This window comes from Helianthus annuus, chromosome 9, assembly GCF_002127325.2.
Source record: "Helianthus annuus cultivar XRQ/B chromosome 9, HanXRQr2.0-SUNRISE, whole genome shotgun sequence".
NCBI lineage: Eukaryota > Viridiplantae > Streptophyta > Magnoliopsida > Asterales > Asteraceae > Helianthus > Helianthus annuus.
The window spans coordinates 187,696,919-187,720,862 of record NC_035441.2 but is presented as its reverse complement, the minus strand read 5'-3'; the positions used below and the strand labels follow the sequence as shown (position 1 = coordinate 187,720,862).

The 23,944-nt window shown below is 37.2% G+C and overlaps 4 protein-coding genes across 4 annotated transcripts; 2 read left to right on the top strand and 2 right to left on the bottom strand.

The window, feature by feature from the left end:
* Positions 1–10,512: 10,512 nt before the first annotated feature.
* LOC110880230 (protein indeterminate-domain 7) lies at positions 10,513–13,984 on the top strand. Its single transcript, XM_022128815.2, has 3 exons — positions 10,513–11,169; positions 11,492–11,891; positions 12,886–13,984. Exons 1-3 carry the CDS (start codon positions 10,962–10,964, stop codon positions 13,802–13,804), a joined length of 1,527 nt encoding a protein of 508 aa, XP_021984507.1. The 5' UTR covers positions 10,513–10,961; the 3' UTR covers positions 13,805–13,984.
* Positions 13,985–18,361: 4,377 nt separating this feature from the next.
* Positions 18,362–19,216, top strand: LOC110876985 (2S seed storage protein-like). The gene is made up of 3 exons (XM_035977177.1): positions 18,362–18,380; positions 18,504–18,876; positions 19,054–19,216. Exons 1-3 carry the CDS (start codon positions 18,362–18,364, stop codon positions 19,214–19,216), a joined length of 555 nt encoding a protein of 184 aa, XP_035833070.1.
* Positions 19,217–19,255: 39 nt separating this feature from the next.
* Positions 19,256–20,602, bottom strand: LOC110876984 (uncharacterized mitochondrial protein AtMg00810-like). The gene has a single exon (XM_022125141.1). The coding sequence runs from the start codon at positions 20,600–20,602 to the stop codon at positions 19,256–19,258; it is 1,347 nt and encodes a 448-aa protein (XP_021980833.1).
* A 1,955-nt stretch (positions 20,603–22,557) lies between these two features.
* On the bottom strand, positions 22,558–23,526 carry LOC110876982. Its single transcript, XM_022125140.1, has one exon. It carries the CDS (start codon positions 23,524–23,526, stop codon positions 22,558–22,560), a length of 969 nt encoding a protein of 322 aa, XP_021980832.1.
* Between the last annotated feature and the right edge of the window lie 418 nt (positions 23,527–23,944).

The following is a 23,944-nucleotide window of genomic DNA, read 5'->3' as shown; positions in this document are numbered from 1 at the left end:
GTTTCCTTGTTCATTTCATCATTACTTCGCTTCCTTCTTCTTTTGAAGCATTCAAGATCAACTACAACACTCAGAAGGAAAAATGGACGATGAGTGAGCTGGTCGCCATGTGCGTACAGGAGGAGGAGCGTATGAGGATGGATCGCCATACTGATGTTGCCAATTTCACTACCTCCAATCCTAAGAAAAGGAAGCACAATTATCAGAGGAAGGATGCTTCTAAAGTCCATAAGTCTAATCCTAACACTAATGCAAGTGCACCTTCCAGCTCTAAGAACTCCTTAGGCAGTATCCGCTGCAAGTTCTGTAAAAAGACAGGACACATGCAGAAGGAATGCCCTGACTTTAAGGAGTGGCTGGCTAAGAAAGGTAACGATTATTTTATGATACTTGAGTCCTATAATTTAAGTGTTCCTGCTAATTCTTGGTGGTTTGATTCTGGTTCTATGGTTCATGTTACCAATTCTACTCAGGGATTCCTTTCAATCCGGAAGCTGGAAAGAAACCAAAGAACGCTTAAGGTTGGGGATGATCGAGAATTAGAAGTGAAGGCCATTGGAACATTACAATTAGTTATGAAAACTGGTTTATGTATTAAACTTTATGATACCTTATATGTTCCTGAGGTAACTCGGAACCTTGTATCAGGACCAAAGTTAGACATGGACGGTTTTATTGTTTCCCATGGTCATCGCCAACTCTCTATCCATTATGATTCTGTTCTTTATGGTACTGGTGTTCTGGATGGAGGTCTCTATAGATTAGAACTAGATGATGGCTTTTCCAAATCTTTGTTGTCATATAACATTAATGAATCACTCACAAAGATGGAAGAGAAACGAGACTTAGAGACTTCATCCATGTTGTGGCATCAGCGTTTAGGCCACATTTCAAAAGAGCGATTAAATCGTCTCGTGAAGGATGAAGTCTTACCTCCTCTCGATTTCTCTGACTTTGGAACATGTGTCAAATGTCTTAAAGGTAAAATGACATTAGCGAATAAGAAAGGTGCCACTAGGAGTTCTAATTTATTAGAACTCATTCACACTGACATTAGTGGTCCCTACCAAATCGCTGGCATAACAGGACATACTTCATTTATCACTTTTATTGACGATTATTCTCGTTACATGTACTTGTATCTTATTAAGGAGAAATCTGAATCTCTAACAACTTTTAAAGATTATAAGGCTGAAGTTGAAAAGCAATTAGATCGTCAGATTAAAGTTGTGAGGTCAGATAGAGGCGGTGAGTATTATGGAAGACATACTGATGTGGGTCAAGCTCCTGGTCCATTTTATGAGTTTTGTAAGGGCCAGGGGATTGTGAACCAATACACCATGCCTGGTACACCTCAGCAGAACGGTGTCGCTGAAAGAAGAAACCGTACCCTTATGAACATGGTGCGCAGTATGTTAGCCAACACTAACTTACCATTATTCCTCTGGACTGAAGCGTTAAAAGCAGCTGTTCATATACTCAATAGAGTTCCTTCTAAGTCTGTCCCTAAAACTCCTTATGAACTTTGGACAGGAAGGAAACCGAGTCTTAAATATATGAAAGTATGGGGCTGCATTGCTGAAGCAAAACTTTACAATCCTTTCCTAAGGAAACTTGACCCTAAAACAGTTACCTGTTTCTTTATCGGGTACCCTGAGAACTCTAAGGGTTATCGTTTCTATTGTCCTTCCCATGTCACCCGTATTGTTGAAACCAAGCGTGCCGCGTTCCTGGAGAATTTCAAGGTCAGTGGGAGCAGTACCAACCCTTACGAAGAATTGCAAGAAGTACAAGACGCGGGGGGGAGAGACTCGTCGCTTACCATTACTCCGATTACTCCTCTTGTACCCAATGCAACTATTGTTCCTGAAGCTACTGCACCAACTCCAAATTCACCTCTACAATCAGAACCAATTATACCTCATGACGAAGGCACATCAAACGCTCAAAACCAAGACAACGCTGAACCCGATAATCCACTCAGGAGGTCATCCAGGCAAAGAAGGCCTCCTAATTGGGATGATTATGTTACCTACCTGACTGAAATGGATCCCGGAAAGCTCAATGATCCTATCTCTTACAATGAAGCCATTAGCAGTGATCAGTCTTCTGAATGGAATAAAGCAATGATTGATGAGCTTGATTCCATGAAGAAAAATGACGTTTGGGATTTGGTAGAATTACCCAACGGAGTCAAACCCGTAGGATGCAAATGGGTGTTCAAAACAAAACTGGATCCGAATGGTAACGTTGAACGCTACAAAGCGAGATTGGTTGCAAAGGGCTACACTCAGAAAGAGGGAATTGATTATCAAGAGACGTTTTCACCTGTCTCTCGTAAAGATTCATTAAGGATCGTCATGGCCCTAGTAGCTCATTTCGATTTAGAGCTGCATCAGATGGACGTTAAAACCGCTTTCCTTAACGGAGATTTGGACGAAGATGTTTACATGAAGCAGCCTGAAGGCTTTGAGCCTGAAGGTCAGGAGCATCTAGTCTGTAAGCTGAAGAAATCCATTTACGGGTTAAAACAAGCATCACGTCAGTGGTACCTCAAGTTTGATGAAGTCATGAAGAAGCAAGGTTTTATGAAGAATCAAGTGGATCAATGCACCTACCTCAAGATGAGTGGGAGCAACTTTACTATACTTGTCCTTTACGTTGACGACATTCTATTGGCAAGTAATAGTTTAGACATGTTGCATGAGTCGAAGCGGTTACTCTCGCATAACTTCGACATGAAGGATCTCGGAGATGCGTCTTACGTCATTGGCATCGAAATTCACCGAGATAGAAACAAAGGGATCTTAGGATTATCCCAAAGGGCCTACATAGATCGTGTCCTTACACGGTATAACATGCAACAGTGCAAACCCTCCGTCGCTCCAGTAGTTAAGGGAGATGTTTTCGGTTCGTTTCAGTGTCCGACAACAGAGGTTGAGAAGGAGCAAATGAGCCAGATACCTTATGCATCAGTAGTCGGGAGCTTGATGTATGCTCAAGTCTGTACTCGTCCAGATATCGCTTATATTGCTAGAATGCTAGGCCGTTATCAGACTAATCCTGGTCTAGATCATTGGAAAGCAGCTAAGAAGGTACTTCGATATCTGCAAGGGACGAAAGACTATAAGCTGACTTATAGAAGAAGTGATCATTTAGAAGTGGTGGGCTATTCTGATTCTGACTTTGCCAAATGCAAAGATGACAAGAAATCCACTTCGGGCTATATCTTTATGTTAGCAGGCGGCCCTATCTCTTGGAAGAGTCATAAACAACAGTTGACCACAACTTCCACAATGATGGCAGAGTACATTGCTGTCTATAACGCAACCTGTCATGGAATGTTGATTAGAAATCTGGTCACTGGACTCAAAATCGTTAATTCCATTTCTAGACCATTGAAGCTTTACTGTGATAATTCAGCTGCCGTTAGTTTCTCGAACAGTAACAGTTCGACTGGAGCTGGTTTATATCTCGATACGAAATATCTATTTGTACGTGAACGTGTTGAGGAAAATAATCTTTGTATCGAGTATATTAGTACTAAGGATATGCTTGCGGATCCGATGACTAAAGGTCTCCCTCCTAAGGTTTACGAAGAACATGTTCGGAATATGGGATTATGTAAAGACCTTATTTGAGCATATTGTACTAGCTTATGTTTTATGTTTAATGAAATTTCCTCAAGTTTGATTTTGTATGTCTATTAGAATATGTTCAACCGGTATAATGGCATATAGACAAATAAAAAGTTACAAATCAAACAAAGGGCTTACGCGTATTTTGATCATAACGACTAGGTTTTAAATTAAGGCTATAGTATGATTAATGGGGGTCCTGAGTCGCATAATGATTCAACGGCTGTATTTCTCTGCTATAGTACTTGTTTAAGGCTAAAATGAGTGTTAACTCCTGATCAGGCTTAGCTAATACTCATAGTAAATGATTACTCGGCTAAGTGGGAGAATGTAAGATTAAATATATTATGTTTAATATTTAATCTATAGCCATCTTAATCATTTACATTATAGAGATCAAAATATATAATAACCTATTATTTAATTAGTTGGTAATTGTTGATGGACCATATTACCCTTAGTAACTAATTAGGTTTCCTCCTGGGTGCTTATATAAGGAGAATAAGGTGGAGGTTTAAGGGTTACTCAGTTTCACAATTCACACCCCATTAGATCATAACATCATTAGTTTCGGCCTCCTCTCCAAAGCCGATATCCCTTTTCGGTTTTCTTAGCACCATCATCAGTTAGCATCCTAAGGAGGAACCAAATCAAGATGACAGGCATGTCGAACTCTCTCACAGGATTCTCCTCTGCACTATCTGCTGTGACAGGTATGATTATATTGTTTTCCTTTATGCATAAACAGAACTGAACCAACATATGAATCAACCCATAACACGTAAAAACATTAATATTATGCCATATAGAACGTACTCACCTTGAAATTTGAATGCTTATAGCGTCTAACTATTGTCGTTGAGCATCACCTCAGCGTTGATCACATACAGTAAGAAAATGATCATATTTGTATGTTCTTCATTCTTCGGTTTTATAGTTTTGTTTCACATACATTAGTAATTTGATTAAAGGTTGTACATATGTATATTTATGTGATTCTGAAAATAGTGAAACACTGGTCAAACTTATGAATGACGTGTCGAGTAGATCTTCAAGTCTGAGCAAAGATTTGGTCGATCTTTATTGATGAAATGCCATTTTTTTCGCTTTCAAATTTTCTTATTCAACCCTCACACACAACCCCAAAGTCCACAAATATACATATTCAACCAACCCCACCCTATAAGTGCTTTTCTATCATTTTTATAAACATTAAAATAAAATAAAAAAATTTAATAGCAATACCAAGTCGCAACCGGTCATTTCACTTTACCTCCCGAGTCCCGACCAAGTGAACGAGCAAATATGGGTGCTGTAGTGTGTTTTTGAGTTGGAAATTGTGCGAAAAATTGTAAAAGGTTTGAATTATTTATAGGAGTAAAAATTGTATATATATATATTTTTTTAATTTTGGAATTATCATATGACTCTTGTCAAACAATCATCTCCACAACCCCATGCCTCTCCACGACCGCGATGTGTATCACTAGATTCATCGTTACATTCGTGAAAGACCCACTTGTGGCTGTGTTTCATGGGGGCGCCCCGAATACCCTAATACTTACACCATACATGATTTATACTTCCAACATTTTGATTGTAAAGTAGATCACTTAAACAACAAGATGTTCCTTTTGAGACATTTAAAAATAAATATGGAAACACTTTATTATATTTTATAAACGTGTCACATCCAATGTCACTTTACATTTCTATTTATCATTCAAAATACACTCAAATTTTGTACATTGTTACGTCCACTTACAAGCACTATTTTTTTAATACAAATATGTGTGTGTGGGGGGGGGGGGGTAGGGATCTACACCATCTGTTTGCTCGTGTCTTTGAATCGGACGCCAAACGGATACCTCCGGTGGTGCCATCCATTTTTGTGCGTCGTCGTCCGCTTTTTTGTGTAAGGGAAACCCTTACAAAATTGATGTTTATGGTTGAGAATTGATAAGATGTTTTGGGATAGCAAGCGAAATATGTTTTGTTTAAATGGTTAGTTTAAAACATATTCAGAAAATGAGAACTATTGTCCACATATGAATAAATGCTATATCAAGCTTGATTTTACATAGCATATCATTATAAAAATGATAAACTGTTTTTTATGTTAATTGTAAACATATTGAATATGTGTTGGGCAAGTCTACATATCTTTGTCCAATTGATCTCCTTTGTGTGAATTTAACTGGATTTTTAAATCATTTAGAAATTAAAAATAAATAACCCATAATAAATTATTTTAAAGATAAACATGGAGAGCATGTTGATGGCTTTCTGGTCGTGCTGCAAGATCCCATTTCAAAAGTTAATTTATTACAACGTATAAAGTGTATATAGTGACAAAATAAATACCATATTATATTTAATAATAGCTCCAAAAGACACTCATATGAGATTTGAATAAAATAAACCGAACATGGAATTTAGTGTACAAACTAGAGTCATGTTTTCGTGTCGCTTTTAGTTTTTATTTAATTTCAGAATAATATTATTATAATACAAATATACAAACGGGATGAAAGGAACATTGCCATGGTTAAAACTGAAGTTATTATTTTATATAAGATGAAGCTTAATAAAACTATGTATTTACTTTTAAATACGTGTTTTAAGTGACATGAAATGGTGATGATGCACATAACTATATAATACAAGGCTTGTACAATATGGAGTAATTTTGATACCTCTTCTTTCTACGGAACACGTTGAAAATACTAGTTTTAATTATTTCTATAGAAATTTAGTTACATTTCATACCCATAATTACGATGAATATTGGCAAACCGGCCTTTTTGGTAACAAGTTGTAACTAAAGGGTTTGTAACATGCATATTATTTAAGTACATTGGCTCAAACATAAAACCAACATCAGCCAAAGAAAACTCATGAAGAAGGTTATGGTTGAAGAACAATTAAAAACAAAATGCGTTAATTAAACCACAACACTAATTAATTTTTACAACTTTCTTTATCATGTCTAATAAAATATTATGTTTTTGACGACAATCAGTTAAGTTTTTTAGAACAAAATTAATGGTTAAAATAGGGTGTCAATCATGTCAAGCTAGTAGACGTATTTGTGGGTTGATTGGTTCAAGTTAGTGTGGTAAATCGATGAACCCTAAAACAACTCATATTTATTCAATTTAAACATATCAATCATACATGTACATGTTAAAAACATATACAAGAAGACAGAGCCGTCTCCGAAAACTCTCAAAAAAATTTAGGCCTCGGGCGACGAAAAGAATTGGGCCAAAAATTATAGTTAAGGGTAAATGAAATACAAATATAAAAACTTAGTGATGAAAAAAGACTTGAACTTGAGACCTAAATAATATTTTGAGATGGTTTTTGCCACTACACCACCAATATTTTTTTGCATAATAAATGGATGAATATACTAAATATATAATTTAATAAATATATACAAACTTATATAGACTTTTCGGGCCCTTTGAAATTTTGGGCCTCGGGCGTCGGCACGGGTTTGCCGGGCCCAGAGCCGGCCCTGCAAGAAGATGATCCATGTAACACATGAATCTAAATTGATCAAGCAGGTTAATGGGTCAAAATAGGTTAGTGGGTTGTTAATGGATAATCAAGTCGTAAAAGTGTTGAATTTATAAGCTTTAAATTCTCTAGATTATTTTTAATTCTAATTTTAAACGGGTTAAGATATCGGACCACATATACAAATTTACAACCTAATTCAAAACAAAAAAAATTTAGTAAACCAGTTATTGAGACACCTCGTTTTATGCCGTGAACTTGTTTAAACAAAACTGAAAAGATGGTTAAAAACAATTATATTCATATTAATAGTAGGTTTGTTTAGGTTGAGGAGCATATTTGAATTTGGTATTTGAACTCCAATTCAAATACGGGTTCATATAAGCTCGGCATGATTAGATATTTTATTGAATAGATTACGAGTAGCATACAATAACTCAGCTCATTTGAACACCTAATCACCGGCCCCTCAAGTTAGAATTGACAACTATGACGTGTCAATGTGGGGCTTTTGATTGTAACAAATAATTATATATGTAATGATTTTTACTAAAAATATCCTAAAAAAGAAAAGAGTTTGTTAGTTATTTTATTAGGATGCATGGAATTTACCCGGGGCCAGGGATTATGGACACTGGAGAGCATTCACGGGAACATCTGTCATATTCAAGAGCGGAATGATCGAAAAATTGTTGTTATCACGCAAAATTTGTGAAGCTGAGAGGAGAGATCAGGATGATAAAAAACAACCCCCCATTCCCCTAAGTGAACCGCAAAGCGTCTTCATCACAAGTACTTGGTCCAAAACCATGTTGTGTTGTGTTATAAAAAAATATTTTTAGCTAAATTTAGGCTACAAGATAATTGAAAATCAATTTGGTGTTGTGAAATAGCTTTAATAATTGAAATTTCAATTTGACAATGACTTGCTAATCATTCAAACATTAAAGATGAAGCAAGTAATGAAAAAGAAAGTTGCGGGATGAGGCATTAAGCACTAGGTACTTATTAATCAATAAACCAATAATCAATACACCAATCTGCATTTGTTTGAAAATATATTTGACTTTCATTTAATAAGAAACTAGATTAAAAATTCGGACATTTAAATGCTATTGGTTAGACTACTCGGTGTGAAGGAGGATAGTTCTCAAAGGATACTCCGCCATATAGGATTGGTGTGAGGATGGGCCAGAAAGGGATGGACATAAGGAAATGGAGGATAGGCCTATATATATGTGTGTATGTGTGTGTGCGCGCGTGTGTTGTTGTATGTATATGTGTGTGTGAGAAGAAGGGGCACGTCAAGAACGTCTGCAGGAAGGCGATCCCGACAGGAACGGTCCTACGGAAACGGTGTTTCGGGGCGGCGTCAGGGCTCGACGGGGCTAGGACGCGCCCACATCAAGTAGTCCTATATGTGTATATATATGTGTGATCGTTTATATATATATATATTCATAACTTCAATTATCTATTGATTAAATATTATTATTATTATTATTATTATTATTATTATTATTATTATTATTATTATTATTATTATTATTATTATTTCATCCTTTTACGTAAAACCATATACGTAATGGGGGTTGATAAGGGTGGTCACGCACATGTGTGTGTGGGGGGTGGGTGGGGGGGGGGGGAGATGGCTTCGACGTGGGATCACTTTTGCAGGTTTCTAGCATGGATGGGGCGTGGGCGAAAGACGTGGTTCCAATCACACATGAAGGGATCGATTGTTGGCTACATAGCGACGGGTCTGATGTATTTCTGAGCTAACTCCACGTGACGGGTGGCAATCCACTGGGCATGATCCATACACTACTAAAAAACTGCTGCTATTCCCACATCAATTTCCGTGGGAAATCCGTGGAAAAAGTGTCGGTATTTTCGTTCATATAAAAAGTGTAGGAAATTTTGGTAAGAATAGTAACGGTTTTCTAGTGGTGATAACAGATGGTGTAAGGCGTTTCATACATGCAGGTTATTATATGCTATTAAATAAATAAAAATCACTATTTTTTTTGAGTTTATAACCACAAAAATATAAGATCATTATTTTTAAGATTTTTGTGAAAGATTAAATACACCTATTTCATAAATAATAAAACACTAGGATTTTCCACTCGTTGTGCCGGGCATTTGGTCGGTATCGGTTCAGTGTTTCAGTTTATTACGAAATTTGACTGATACAGACACTCGACATAACAATCGAAAGAGATATGCCCAAGAGGATCTCAACACTTGTTTTATATATATCTAAAACGATAAAAATGAATGTCGGTATCAATTTACTCGGTCAAAATCAGTATGCTTCGTCATGGTTAAGAAAAAAAAAACAAATATGTTGACTCATTGACTTTAAATAGAACTCTGATCGAAACATAGATAACAATAAGCATGTTGCAACGACAGATTTGTAATATTATAAAATACTATATTATGTTATATTATTAAAATAGCGAAAATCGTAACCACTACATAAAAAAGTAAATCGTGAGACATGTTAATAACATGTATGTTTGTGTTTTAGTTGCTTGGACATTACTATTCAGAACTCGGTTTTGAGTAAATTTATATCGAAACATAAATAAAAATAAGTAGGTCGTAATAGCGTACTTAGAATGTTATAAATCATCGTATTTTAAAAGATATAAAGGAAAAACAAAATATACTAAAAACTAATTACACTAATAAAATGATAAAATATATAGAGGAATAAAAAGTCTTTATCACGTTACGCGATGTGGTCTATATTCCTCTATATATTTTATCGTTTTATTAGTATACTCTCATAACATTAACAAATTAACATTTTGTAACTTGCACAACACTAAAAATTATAGCAACTGTAACTAACTAAAATTTAAAACACTATCAGTTATCAGTAACAACTAATAATTGAGATTTAAAACATTAATGACAACGCTAAGAAGAAAGGTGAATGGTAGAAATAAGAAGAAATATAATTATAATAGGAAAATCAGTGATATGTTGGTCAAATATCAGTCCAACATCTGTTAAATATCAGTCAATATCGCTGATATTATTGATATCGATATTATTACTGATATTTTGCATTGTTATCTCGGTAAAGGATCGAAAACCGATAATTACTCATGCACAGTTTAACACTTAAAACACTTTGTTCCATGAAGGAAAAGGCGGTGGAATTTTGGAAAAGTATTAAACATAAAATGCTTGAAACTTTCATTGTCAAAAAGAGATAATTACTACAGTAATATGCAAAAAGAAAAAAAAAGGTGAGATTGGGAAACAGAAGTGATAAAAAGACAGAAAGCAGTACTCTAAGTCATACATCAACCCTAACCCCACTCTCTCATCTTTTTTAGCTTCATTCCCATTATATCTCTTTTCATCCACACCTTCTCTCTCTCTCTCTCTCTAAAGAATCAAGAACACACACCAGTGTGTGTTACATGTGTGTGAGATTTGATGCAACAATAGCTGATCATATACAGTGCTTAGAGTGACTGCTTCAGTTTCTTCCAAAAAACTAACCATTGTCTTTTTGGTTGATGCCATATTAGAGCTCAGATCATGGCAAAACAGTTGAGATTTCAACAAGTAAACTAGGGTTTAAACAAACAAAAACCTTTGTTTTTTACTTTAGCTTCTTTCCAAGTTTGATTCTTCTTTTGTCTTCTACATCTTTACCTTTTTATGATGATGCAACATACCCTTCTTTCCTTTCTATAGATACTCTTCTACTACATATATATATATATATATATACACACACGTACACATATTGACACCTAGTGAGACAAGAAGATGATGAAACAGCAGAATGTGATTTTAGAAGATGATTTGAGTTCTGCATCTGATCTTCATGCAACTACTGTTAATTCTTGCTCTGAGAATATAGGTCAAGAAAATGGAAGCAGTTATAATCCAAATCATCAAAATTACTTTGCTCATCCTCCTCCAAGTCAAAGTCAACCACTAATCAAGAAAAAAAGAAGTCTTCCAGGCAACCCAGGTTTAAATCTCTAAAATCTTTAATCTTGTTTGTTGGCTTTTTCACAATTTTCAAAATAAAAAAAGACAAAAAAATGAAAAACATGTTTTTTTTTTTTAAAGAAAGTCTACTATGGATGTACTAGCAGTTGACCCCAGGTTGAAAATGGTTAAATTTTTAATCTTTTTTCATGGGTTTTGCCGGTGTATATTTTTTACTATGTAACTCTTAAATCAAAAAAATATTTATAAAAAAAGTAATAATAAATTATGAAATTATGAAATGACAATTGAGAGAGTTTCTTACTTAATAATAAACTTAAAAATAAATTGTAAAATTGTAGATCCAGAAGCAGAAGTGATATCTTTATCACCCAAGACACTAATGGCAACAAACAGATTTGTGTGTGAGATGTGTAACAAAGGGTTTCAAAGAGATCAAAACCTACAACTTCACAGAAGAGGACACAACCTGCCATGGAAGTTAAAGCAAAGGAACAAAAATGAAGTGGTGAGGAAGAAAGTGTATGTGTGTCCAGAAGTGAACTGTGTGCACCATGAACCATCAAGAGCTCTAGGGGACCTAACAGGAATCAAGAAACACTTTTGCAGAAAGCATGGTGAAAAAAAGTGGAAATGTGATAAGTGTTCAAAGAGGTATGCAGTTCAATCCGATTGGAAAGCTCATTCCAAAACTTGTGGCACCAGAGAGTACAAATGTGACTGCGGTACCCTTTTTTCAAGGTATTATTATAATTCCTTCATTTATTATCACATTCAAACATTAAATAACCCTAAATTTACATACCTTACCTTAAAACTCTATATTTAATGAACACCCTTTTCATATTTATTGACAAGTTTGAGTCTTTCAACTGTTTATATGATTAAAAACACATTTTTTTCGATAAATCAGCCATCTTTGCTTTGTGGGTGTGGTTTTTTACTCTTTTTTTATGATTAAAACCACATTTTCTACAAACAAGTTTGAGTCTTTAACTGTTTTTATGATTAAAAACACATTTTTTTCGATAAATCAGTCATCTTTGCTTTGTGGGTGTGGTTTTTTTTACAAAAACCAAATTTTTACAATATATTAGTCAACTTTGCTTTGTGGGTGTGGTTTTTTACTCTTTTTTTATGATTAAAACTACATTTTTACAAACAAGTTTGAGTCTTTAACTGTTTTTATGATTAAAAACACATTTTTTTCGATAAATCAGCCATCTTTGCTTTGTGGGTGTGGTTTTTTACTCTTTTTTTATGATTAAAACCACATTTTTACAAACAAGTTTGAGTCTTTAACTGTTTTTATGATTAAAAACACATTTTTTTCGATAAATCAGCCATCTTTGCTTTGTGGGTGTGGTTTTTTACTCCTTTTTTATGATTAAAACCACATTTTTACAATAAATTAGTCAACTTTGCTTTGTGGGTGTGGTTTTTTACTCTTTTTTATGATTAAAACCAAATTTTTACAATAAATTAGTCAACTTTGCTTTGTGGGTGTGGTTTTTTTATGATAAAAATCACATTTTTTTCAATAAATTAGTATCTTTGCTTTGTGGGTGTCTGTGATTCTTGGATTAAGAACTTGTATCAAGATGGGTTTTTTCATATTTCAGGAAAGTTTTTGTTTTTTTCTGTTTGGAGTGTTCTTGTTCATGGGTATTCTACTATTAAACTATTATATTCTTCCAATTTATTATTATTTTTTATAAATCTTGAAAATGTACAGGAGGGATAGTTTCATCACACATAGAGCTTTTTGTGATGCACTAGCAGAAGAGAGTGCAAGAGCAATCACTGGAATAACAAACCCAACAACACTTCCGGGTCAAATACCGACCCATTTCAATGATCATTCTCATCATCATCTTCTTCTTGACCCGGTTCACACATCCTTCTTGAAAAAAGAAGAAAGCCCATTATTCCCATCATGGCTTCAAACCCAAACCCAATCCCAAGATCAAGACTGTAGCCCTAGCAGTACTAGTACAAGTCATGGTGGCTGTGGGCCCACTCTGATATCCTACCATCCAGCACCATCTGCATACATGTCAGCTACTGCATTGCTGCAAAAAGCAGCTCAGATGGGTACAAGTCATCTAAGCAGGGGTACAACTCTTCAAGCACCATGTACAACCTCTTTCGGACCCCACCCCCACCAACACATAGCTCACGTGTCTGCTAACTCTCCTGCAGCAGCTGGTAACAACACTTGTGGTACAACTGGTTCAAGCAGTCTACTTAACAACAACAATGGTGCATGTGCAGGTGGACCCTCATCCCTAACCCTACCCCTACCCCATCATCCATCATCATCATCTTTTATCCATCCCGTGAACATGAGCATGATGACCATGATGATGAATGAAGATAGTTTTGCTGATGTGTCACCTTTTGATGATGCATTTAGTCAAATGTTGGATGCAAAGAAAGAAGAAGATGATGATGATGATGATAATGGAAGTGATCTTAATGAATGTCATATGATGATGCATGGTTCCAAGAGTGGCAATGGTGGTAATATTGGTGGTGGAGTTAGGGGTAATGAGGGAATGACTAGGGATTTTTTGGGCCTCAAAGATCCCTCACATGGTGGTGATATTGTAATTGATCATACCCTTAAACAACCATGGCATCATGCAAAGTAATTATTATTATTACTATTATTATTAATAGATTAATGATATATAAGTCATTTAGGCTTTTTACCTTTTCTTAATTAGTTACCTTTATTCTGTTTCTTATAAACTTTGTTACTGTAATCCAAAAGGAAGATAACTTTTGAGCCCCAATGATCAAATCAATGCATATTCTTGTAACTTCACACACATGTGATGCTATAGACAAAATTTTAAATCAGTTAATTAGTTAATAATGCTTGATTTTGCTATGTTCTTATGGGTTTTTGGATTTAAATAACTGGGGTTTAGAGAAAAAAAAAAACATATGCACACATTGGATTCTTATAGCCCATTCCCCTTGAAAGATTCCTGAAATGATGCATGGAAAAATTATATTATCCCGTGACAAATGCTGTCAATTTACATATACCGTATATAGAGAGAATCATTAACATGTTTTAATTTTTTGAATTTAACTTTATAGTTTTAATTTTTGTACATATTCACAAAGTTATGAAGTGAAGTTACAGGTTACAAGTTGTAGCTGTAACTTTAATTGACTAATAACTAGTATTTACTATAATTTTCGCATAAATATTTAATAGTCATCATTTTTTAAATTTAATTTTGTAAACCAGATTATTTATACAAAAAATGCCTTGTTGACACGTTGCTTTATATAAATTAAGCTACATTATAAGAGAGATCAAAATGGTGTGAAAATATAATTTTTTTTTAAATTATGATGTTACATAATTTTATTATTTAAGGGTGTAAACAAGCCGAACACTCATAAGCTACTCGAGATTGGCTCGTTAAAAACTCGAATCAAGCCAAACTTTTAGTTAGGCTCATTTAATAAACAAGCAAGAATCCGAGCTTCGTATATTGAGCTCGAATTAGCTCGCAAGATAAATAGAGCTTTTAGTTATATAACTTTTATATATTAAGTATATATTTATATAATAATAATAATTATCATTATATAGAAAATTATGATAGATTTCATCAAATAACGTATGTTATAATAAATATTTACGTAAATAAATATAGAAATATGTTAATAAATAATTAAAAAATTAATAAAAAATAAACAAACCAAGCCCGAACTCGAAAAACTGCTCACGAGCTGAGCTCAAGCCTAAGCCATGCTTAACTCAACTCGTTTACATCCCTAATTTTAGCCAGTCACTACACATATAAGAATTTCATATTTAAATATATATTCACAGCAATGCGTAAAAATATTATATCCAATCAAAATAGTGTAAAAATATGAATAAACATTTTAAATTACAGATTACAAAATTCAATAATTCTAGCCAATCACTACATTTATAGTAATTTTAAATTTAAGAATACTTACATCAAAGCGTAAAACTGCTATATTAATGCAGAAGCCGGTCTCTCTGTTGCATGTAGGTGTGTTCATATAGTCTATAGAGAAGGAGTATTTCATAAGCCTATAAAATACGAGAAAAATAAAAATAAAATTCAGGCAATAAAGTTTTTTTTTTTCTCTCATTACTCGTTAGTAAGTGTTCATTAGTAAATGTCAACTCTATTTATCTATGTTAAATTTTAAACGCCGTATTTTATGAAATTTATTGAACAGAATATATATTATTTTTTATTTCAAAAAGGATTTTAAATTCCAAACACATATGAGTTGTTCACGAGCCGATCCGAATTGAGTTTGCTATGATCTTTTTTGGAAGTCTCACCGTGTTTTATCGGGTTTGCTATGATCTTTTTTGGAAATTAAAACAAATATTTTGCCATAATCTTCTCTTTTAGAGAAATAAAATCTTGAATTCAAACATTTTAAACACTACAGCTGTTCACGAGCTGATCCGAATTGAGCGGAACTTTTCTCGTACTTGGCTCGTTTACAACCGAGTGAAATCCGAACGAGCATATTCGAGCGTGTAATTTTCTGAGCGAGCGACGAGTAAATTGGACAACCATAGATTTAGCATGTTTCCTTCGATGTCTCCGCTATCGGGTCACGACTAAGGTCCAACTGTTCGAGGATAACCCTAAGATTGAGGTTGGATCGTCCGAGGATGAGGCTCTGGTTGAGGCAGGTGAGGCGATAAATATACAACAAAGAACAATTGTTGCATTGTGGCATATGGTGAGAGCGAGAGACGATTGACGACTGACGATTGATGAGAAAAAGATGTCAAATATTATCGCTTCACGACTTAGAGTTTTAGTTTTAAATTTGGTGTTAGTTTTTTTTTTTATTTGTTTGATTAGGTTAGTATGGATAAGTATAATTGTATATTTGAGTATAGTGATCCAAATCTAATAGAGCGGTATGTATAAAATGAATATACATGTAATTTGTGTGTGCATATATAATTATATATGTAATAAATTAATAAAAATTAATTCGAACCGAGCGCAGACCTTTGCTCATATTTGGCTCGTTTGCAAACCGAACCAAACCAAGCGAGCATATTCCGAGCATTTTCTGAACGAGCGATGATCGATTTGAACAGCCTTACTATACACATTTTGATTTAACATATCTTACCTACAAAGTACATGTATTTACATAGGTGGCGGACCTATGCAAATTGAATTGGTTTACCAAACTTTATGGGGGCAATTGAATTTCTTTTCTCTAAAAACAAAAGATGTGGCTGGTTAAGACGCAGATGGACTTACGGGACGTCGGGGGATTGATTTATAGTGGGCAATCAAATTGGTTTACCGAACTTTTATGGGGGCAATTGAATTTTTTTTTCTCTAAAAACAAAAGATGTGGTTGGTTCAGACGCAGACGGACTTACGGGACGTCGGGGGATTGGAGGAGCTTCTACTGCCACTGTCACCACCTCTAGAGGAGGACAACTAGCCTATGTTAGTTTGTGTAGTTTTTATTTTGTATTAGACATTCACTTATACTTTTGTTTTATATGTACAAACTGATTATATATTTATAAGTTGATCTTTTATTTATACAATGTTTGTTTGGATTGTTTGTAATCTTTTCGGTTCTTTCGCAACATATTGTACGATATTTTAATTAAACATGTTTGTGTTATTTAATAAAAAATAGAGTTTTCTAAATTGTTAAAATAATAAATAATATAGAACCAACGGAACAATAAAATCGGTTAAAAATTATAAAACAATAACATAATAAGTCAACTTTTAAAAATATATATATTTTTTAAAAACTAAAATCAAATTCTACAACTTTTGAACCAAAAACATCCATACTCACCCAAACAACAACTCAACACTACAACTTTTCAACTACAAACGCCTATACGCTGCGTTAAAGTCATAACGCAGCGTATAGGTACGACCGACAGGAAAAGAATGACAACGTCAATATCTGCTCATTGACCTTGTACCTATATGATGTGTTAAGGTTTTAACACAGCATATAGGTGTGATGGGTGTTAAAACAGACAAGAGAGATGTAAGAAACCTTAATTTTCATCAGTATTGTAAAAAAAACTTTCCCATCTTTATAAATTTTTAGATTAAAGACTTTAACTTTTACAAATATATTAAATTGTTACTTTAAAGATTGATGTAGGTATGATTAGGCCATGATCTGTCATAAAGTAGTAGTAGGAGTAAAACTTTTATTAAGGGAAATAGAAAAGCCAAAAAGCAAATATTGGAAAGTGATACTACATGTCCCTCCAATGCAATTTATTTATGAATCATTATGCCTTTTTGTAAATTCATTATAACTAAATTAAATCATTAGCTTTTACTTTTTATAAATCTTAGGGGGAACGGGGCGTAAGCGGCAAACGATTTCGGGGACTGGTTTTGCCGAGCGGTAGTGCACCGCCATTGACGCGGTATCCATTTCGGTGAGGTGGTTGGGTGGATCAGTCACCGAACAAGAGAAAGAGAGATGGTGGGCCCCATGCTTGTATCAACCAATCAGTTTTTTGTTTTTTTTTTTTTTTTTTTTTTTTAATAAAAAAACAACTCCCCTAAGAGGGGTGCACCCCGTACGTTTTTGGACAAGAGGGGAGTTATAGAGGGGAAATGACATGGCAACGTATGATTGGGTTAAAAAAAAATTTCACTCACCTAATTAGGGGTGCACCCCCTTCACCCTTATTAATTAAGTTCTAAATGACTATTAAATATTTTATTAATTTGTTTACTCATTTCAAAATTCAAATATCCGTGTGATTAGTAAGACTGCCAAAAACCACACGAAGACGACTATTTCTGAATGGAGGGCCTGGGCTGCAGGGTGGGTTCGAGCTGGAAGTTTCTTGAGGAGGCATAGTTTATGTTTAGCTTAAGGTTTTATGTTTGCAATTGTCTCTGTAGTTTTTCTTTCAGTTCCTTTTTGTTTGTTGTTTGGGCTTCCCCAACTCCTTGCTGGGTTAGTTCCCTTTGGTTTTTATTGAAAGTCCAAAAATAAAAATAAAATAAGACTGCAATTATCAATATATTATTATCTATTCTAAAAATAAAATAAGACTGCAATTATCTTTTTTTTTTTAACGGCAAATTTCGTTTATTCATGTCGTCTGTGGGACTTGAACCCAAGACCTCATTCTCCCAAGGTATTTAAAGTCTTTGACTTTGTCAATGGACCATCAACCCATTGGTGACTCCAATTATATTATATATTATATAATTATATAATACTTTAATTTTCAACATTCTTGTGCAATGAGAGTTGTAACATGTGTTTAATGAGTTGTATGTGCTTTATGTTATTGTATAATAGCAATATGGTGGTACTTTATATATTACACATGCTCTCTTCACCACTTTGTATGCCAACAGCTCCAAAACACTGAAGAGCAGTGCCAATGTGAGGCAGTGAAGCAGGTGTTCCGAGAAGCCCAACAGCAAATACAAAAACAGGGACCGCAGTCCATACCCTTCCTCCATTCGCAGCAGGCCCAACGGTTGAAGCAGAAGGCTCAGATCCTCCCTAACGTATGCAACCTTCAATCAAGACGATGTGAAATCGGAACCATCATCACCACCGTTACGGAGAGCAATATCGATATCTCATTCCGTGACAGGCCCTTTGGCACTGGATCACAACAATGCAGAGAAACTGAAATCCAACGACCCGTTGGTGAATGCCAAATGTATAAATGTATAATATACCATTTCTTCCGTATATATAATGAAAACCTACGTATAAATTATTAATGAACTATATATGTTCTTTTATATATAAATAAAACCCTACTATGTCCTTAGAATAATGAAAACCCTATGTATTATTAATCAACAACATATCTTCTAATGACGATTTCAAACAGGTTCGTGGAGCAGCAAATGCAGCAGTCTCCGAGGTCCACTAGACCATACCAACAACGGCCATGTAAGAATAGATTGTTATCAAGGTTGCCTTCTCCATTCACAATAACCGGTATAAGTAATACAAGTGAGATCAATCAGGATCTCGTATATGTGGAAACGTAATCAATACAATAATTACAATATTAACTTAATAATATTCTATTACACCCCAGCAGTCGAAGCGGGAGGTGATCCTATGCTGAGACTGGAACGAAAATCTTCAAACAGAACGCGTGGTAACCCTTTGGTGAAGATGTCTGCAACCTTGTAACGAGAGGGGACGTGAAGAACGCGAACTTGTCCTCGCTGAACTTGTTCGCGGACGAAATGGATGTCGAGCTCAATGTGCTTCGTTCGCTGATGTTGAACGGGGTTATTGGAGAGATAGATGGCACTAACATTGTCACAATAGACGAGAGTAGCTTTGGATAGTGGACGATGAAGCTCTAAAAGAAGATTGCGGAGCCAGCAGATTTCAGCAACGACATTTGCAACACCCCGGTATTCGGCCTCTGCACTGGATCGAGAGATGGTAGGTTGACGTTTGGAAGACCAAGAAACCAGATTATCCCCGAAATAAATACAATAACCGCTCGTGGAACGGCGAGTGTCCGAGCACCCGGCCCAGTCCGCATCTGTATAAGCAAGGATGGTTGGGTCTTTAGCGGATGTGAGTGTGAGGCCGAATGAGAGAGTACCTTGAATATACCGAATAACGCGTTTCAGAGCATTCCAATGATCTGTTTTTGGAGCATGCATATGCATGCAAACCTGCTGAACGGCGTAACTGATGTCGGGACGAGTAAAGGTAAGATACTGTAGCGCCCCAGCGAGACTTCGGTAGAGCGTCGGGTTGTCGAAGTTGGAACCCGAAAATGCACTGAGTTTGGATTTTGTGTCCACAGGGGTGGCGGCGGGCTTACAAGAGGACATACCCGCACGTTCAATAATGTCCGCGGCGTATGTTTGCTGAGATAGGAACATGGTGTCACGGTGACGGGTGACAGAGATGCCGAGAAAGTAGCTTAAGATGCCCAGATCCTTCATTGCAAACTCAGCAGACAGGTGATGCATAAGCTGGACCCGAAGAGCGGTAGAGGAAGTGACCAGAATGATGTCATCAACATATAGTAAAAGGTAAGCTGTGCTGCCACTGGTGTGAAGAATGAACAGTGATGCATCACAACCGCTTTGAACGAAGCCCAAGGTAAGAACGTAGTCGGTAAAGCGTTGATACCAGGCCCGAGGGGCCTGTTTTAACCCGTAAAGAGACTTCTTCAAGCGGCACACATAGTCTGGAAATTGTGTGTCACAAAAACCCATCGGCTGGTGCATATATACCGTTTCATGAGTGTACCATGAAGAAATGCATTGGTGACGTCCAGTTGGTGAACCGGCAAAGACTTTGACAGAGCAATAGTCGGTACTGTTTGAATAGTGCCCGGTTTGACCACTGGACTGAAAGTTTCCCCACAATCTATTCCAATCTGTTGCGATCTCCCATCGCATACGAGTCTAGCCTTATATCGTTCCAAGGTGCCGTCGGACTTGAATTTATGTTTGAGCAGCCACATGCTACGGATGATATTCATATTAGGCTGACGTGGAACCAATTCCCAAGTATTATTATTAATAAGAGCATGAAACTCGTTGGTTATGGCATTACGCCATTCCGGTATGGACAGGGCCTGGGAAGGATTTTTAGGCACGGGAACGATGGTGGTTGTGTTTAGGTCGAAAATTTGTTTTGGCTTGACGATCCCATCCATCAACCGGGTTCGCATAGTGCGTGTAGGACCCGGCGGAATGGTGGAGGCCGATTGTGTAGAAGGAGGAGGGGAAAGAGGAACAGTTGAGGTGGGAACCGACGGAGGGGAGAGAGGGTGACAGGTGGTTGGGGCGGGCTGTTTGGGCTGGTGGGAGATGTGGTCGGAGATGGGGCAGGTGGGGTGGAGTGTGTGTCAGGCGGTGAAGGAAAATGGGCCGAGTGAATGTGGGCCGGCGTTGAAGGGGGTGGTTGGGCTGGTGCGTGAGAAGGGGGATGGGCCGAGGGAATGTGGGCCGAAGAGGGGGAGCTGTTGGGTTGTGAGGGTTGGGTTGGAGGGAAGGAGAGATGGGGCCATAGGTGAGATGGGAGGGGATCAGTAAGAAGGTTATAGGAGGTGGGGGTGAGGAAGGAAGGAGGGTGCTAAAGGGAAAAACTGATTCATCGAAAAGAACGTGGCGAGAAATAGTAATGGTTTTCGAGTGGATGTTATAACATTTATATCCACGATGTGAGGTGGGGTATCCAATAAAAACGCATGGGTAGGAACGATGTTGAAGCTTATGGGTAGTGGTGGATGGTTTAAGAGGGTAGCATAAGCATCCGAAGACGCGTAAATGGTCATATGTGGGAGTTTGGTGATATAAAAGGCGGGTGGGTGTGTGAAAGTTGTGGGTTTTGGAGGGAGTGATGTTGATTAGGTAAGTAGATGTGTCGAGAGCATGGTGCCAAAAGTTTGTGGGGAGAGAGGATTGGGCGAGAAGAGTACGTATGATATTGTTAATGGAGCAGATTTTTCGTTCCGCTTTCCCATTTTGTGACGAGGTGTATGGACAAGAGAGGCGGAAAAGGATGCCATGTTTATCAAAAAATTGTTTGAATGACGTGTTAACATATTCTTTTCCGTTATCGCATTGAAAGGTTTTAATAGTTCGTTGAAATTGGGTGTTGGCAAGTTTGGTAAACGATTCAAAGGTGGTAAATACTTGTGATTTGTTAGATAGCGGGAATGTCCATAAGAAATTCGTGTAATCATCTAAAAATAACACGTAATAACGATGACCTCCCGAGCTGAGAACCGGCGAGGTCCACACATCACTATGCACTATGTCAAAAGGTTGTAAAGTAGTATTTGTAGACGAATAAAACGGGAGCTTAGTGCTCTTGCCAAACACACAAGGTTCACAAACATGTTTATTAAAATTCTTAAAAACAATTGAGTTCGAATTTTTCAAAGACTGAAGAAGGGAAGGGCCAGGGTGGCCAAGCCGTTGGTGCCATAGACTGGAGGACTGAGCAGCAGTGGTAGAGGTAGAGAAACAATGAAAATCCTTGGAGAAGGTGTAGAGATCACCGCTGCTGTCGCATCGGATTATAGGAATCCGAGTCTTGTAGTCCTTCACAAGAAAACCAAACGGGTCAAATTCAACCGAAACATAATTATCTTTAGTGAATTGACGAACAGAAATAAGTTTTCGTATAAGGTTGGGAGCATAAAGAACACGGTTTAGGACAAAGGGCGGATAAGGTGGTGGAAAGGTCTGAGGTCCATGTCAAAGTGCCGGGATGGTTTTGCCATCACCAACGATAATATTTTCATTCATGACGTTATTAAAAATAGTACCGAAATTACCTGAATTGGGATCCATACTGACGGCGGCTCAAGTATCCATGACGCCATGTTGATAATCCGGAGGGTTCAGGGACATAGTGTATAGAACTTGTTGAATGTTAGTTGGAGAGTAAGTCGCCTGATGTCCCTGATGGGGACGTGGACCGAGAATGCCTTGACCCGAGTTGTGGTTGGGAAGAGCGTTGGCGGTTGGTTACGGACACGGTGGTGGAGCAGCCCAGTGAAACCATGGGGCGGTGTATTAGGGGTCCAAGTGTAGGTGGTTGGTGATGTCCAGGAGCCGTAGGTGTGTCCGCAACCCCGTGACCCGGATGACCTGCCGCGACCACGTCCTCGTGAGCGGCCACGGCCTCGGGAGACGGCTGTATTGAAGTCAGGTGGGTAAGCATGCTGTGAAGACGGCTGAGATGGTTGAGAGGGCGGCGACAGCTTGTCGGTGGTAGTGTGAAGAGCCTGGTTGGCAACGGTTGCGGCATACAATGCTTTTTCGTCTTTCTGACTCTCAATCAAACGTAGTTGAGAACGGGCCTCATAGAATGTCGGCGTAGGATCTTTTTGTTGCAAGATAGTGGAGATGCCTTCGTACTGATCGGTGAGACCAGCGAGAAGGTGTAGGACGAGGCGTTTGTTATCCAGAGGTGCACCGACATTGGCTAGTTGATCAGCGAGAGACTTGATGGCCTGACAATACGCAGACATGTTAGGGAAGCCGTCAAGACGAGTTGTGGTGAATTTCTGCATCAGATGGGTCGCACGCGCGTTCTTATTGTCCTGAAACAGGCCTTCCAATGTGGACCAGGCATCATGGGCAGTGTTTTCGGGGCGTATAATGGTGTTGAGGAGGTCATTTGAGATAGTACTATACATCCATTGTAAAACAATGGCATCAAGTCTATCACACTCTTCATCAACAGGAGGTTTTTCGGATGTTGAAGAGGAGGCCTCAAGTTTAGGTTTAAGGTGATCGATAACTTTGAATGCTCGACATTGAATACGGAAAAGTTCTGACCACGAGGAGTATTGGCCAGTTTCCATGTCAAGAAGGATGGGGATTAGGTTTTTGATATTAGTGACAGTGGAGGCGGGGTGGATTTTGGTGGTGTCGGCCGAAGGTTTGGGAGTCGAGGGAGGGGTTACGTTGTCCGTGGGTGGGCTGTGAAGGAGAAGGGAGGAGACGCAACGGCAGAAAGGTAGGGCCGGCGGTGATAGGTGGGGGGAGAAGCGAATTAGGTAAAGACTCTTGATACCATGTAAGAATAGATTGTTATCAAGGTTGCCTTCTCCATTCACAATAACCGGTATAAGTAATACAAGTGAGATCAATCAGGATCTCGTATATGTGGAAACGTAATCAATACAATAATTACAATATTAACTTAATAATATTCTATTAGGCCAGGACAGCCAGCAGCAGCAGACAGGGCTCCAACGAGATTCCAGACAAAGCTTTGGA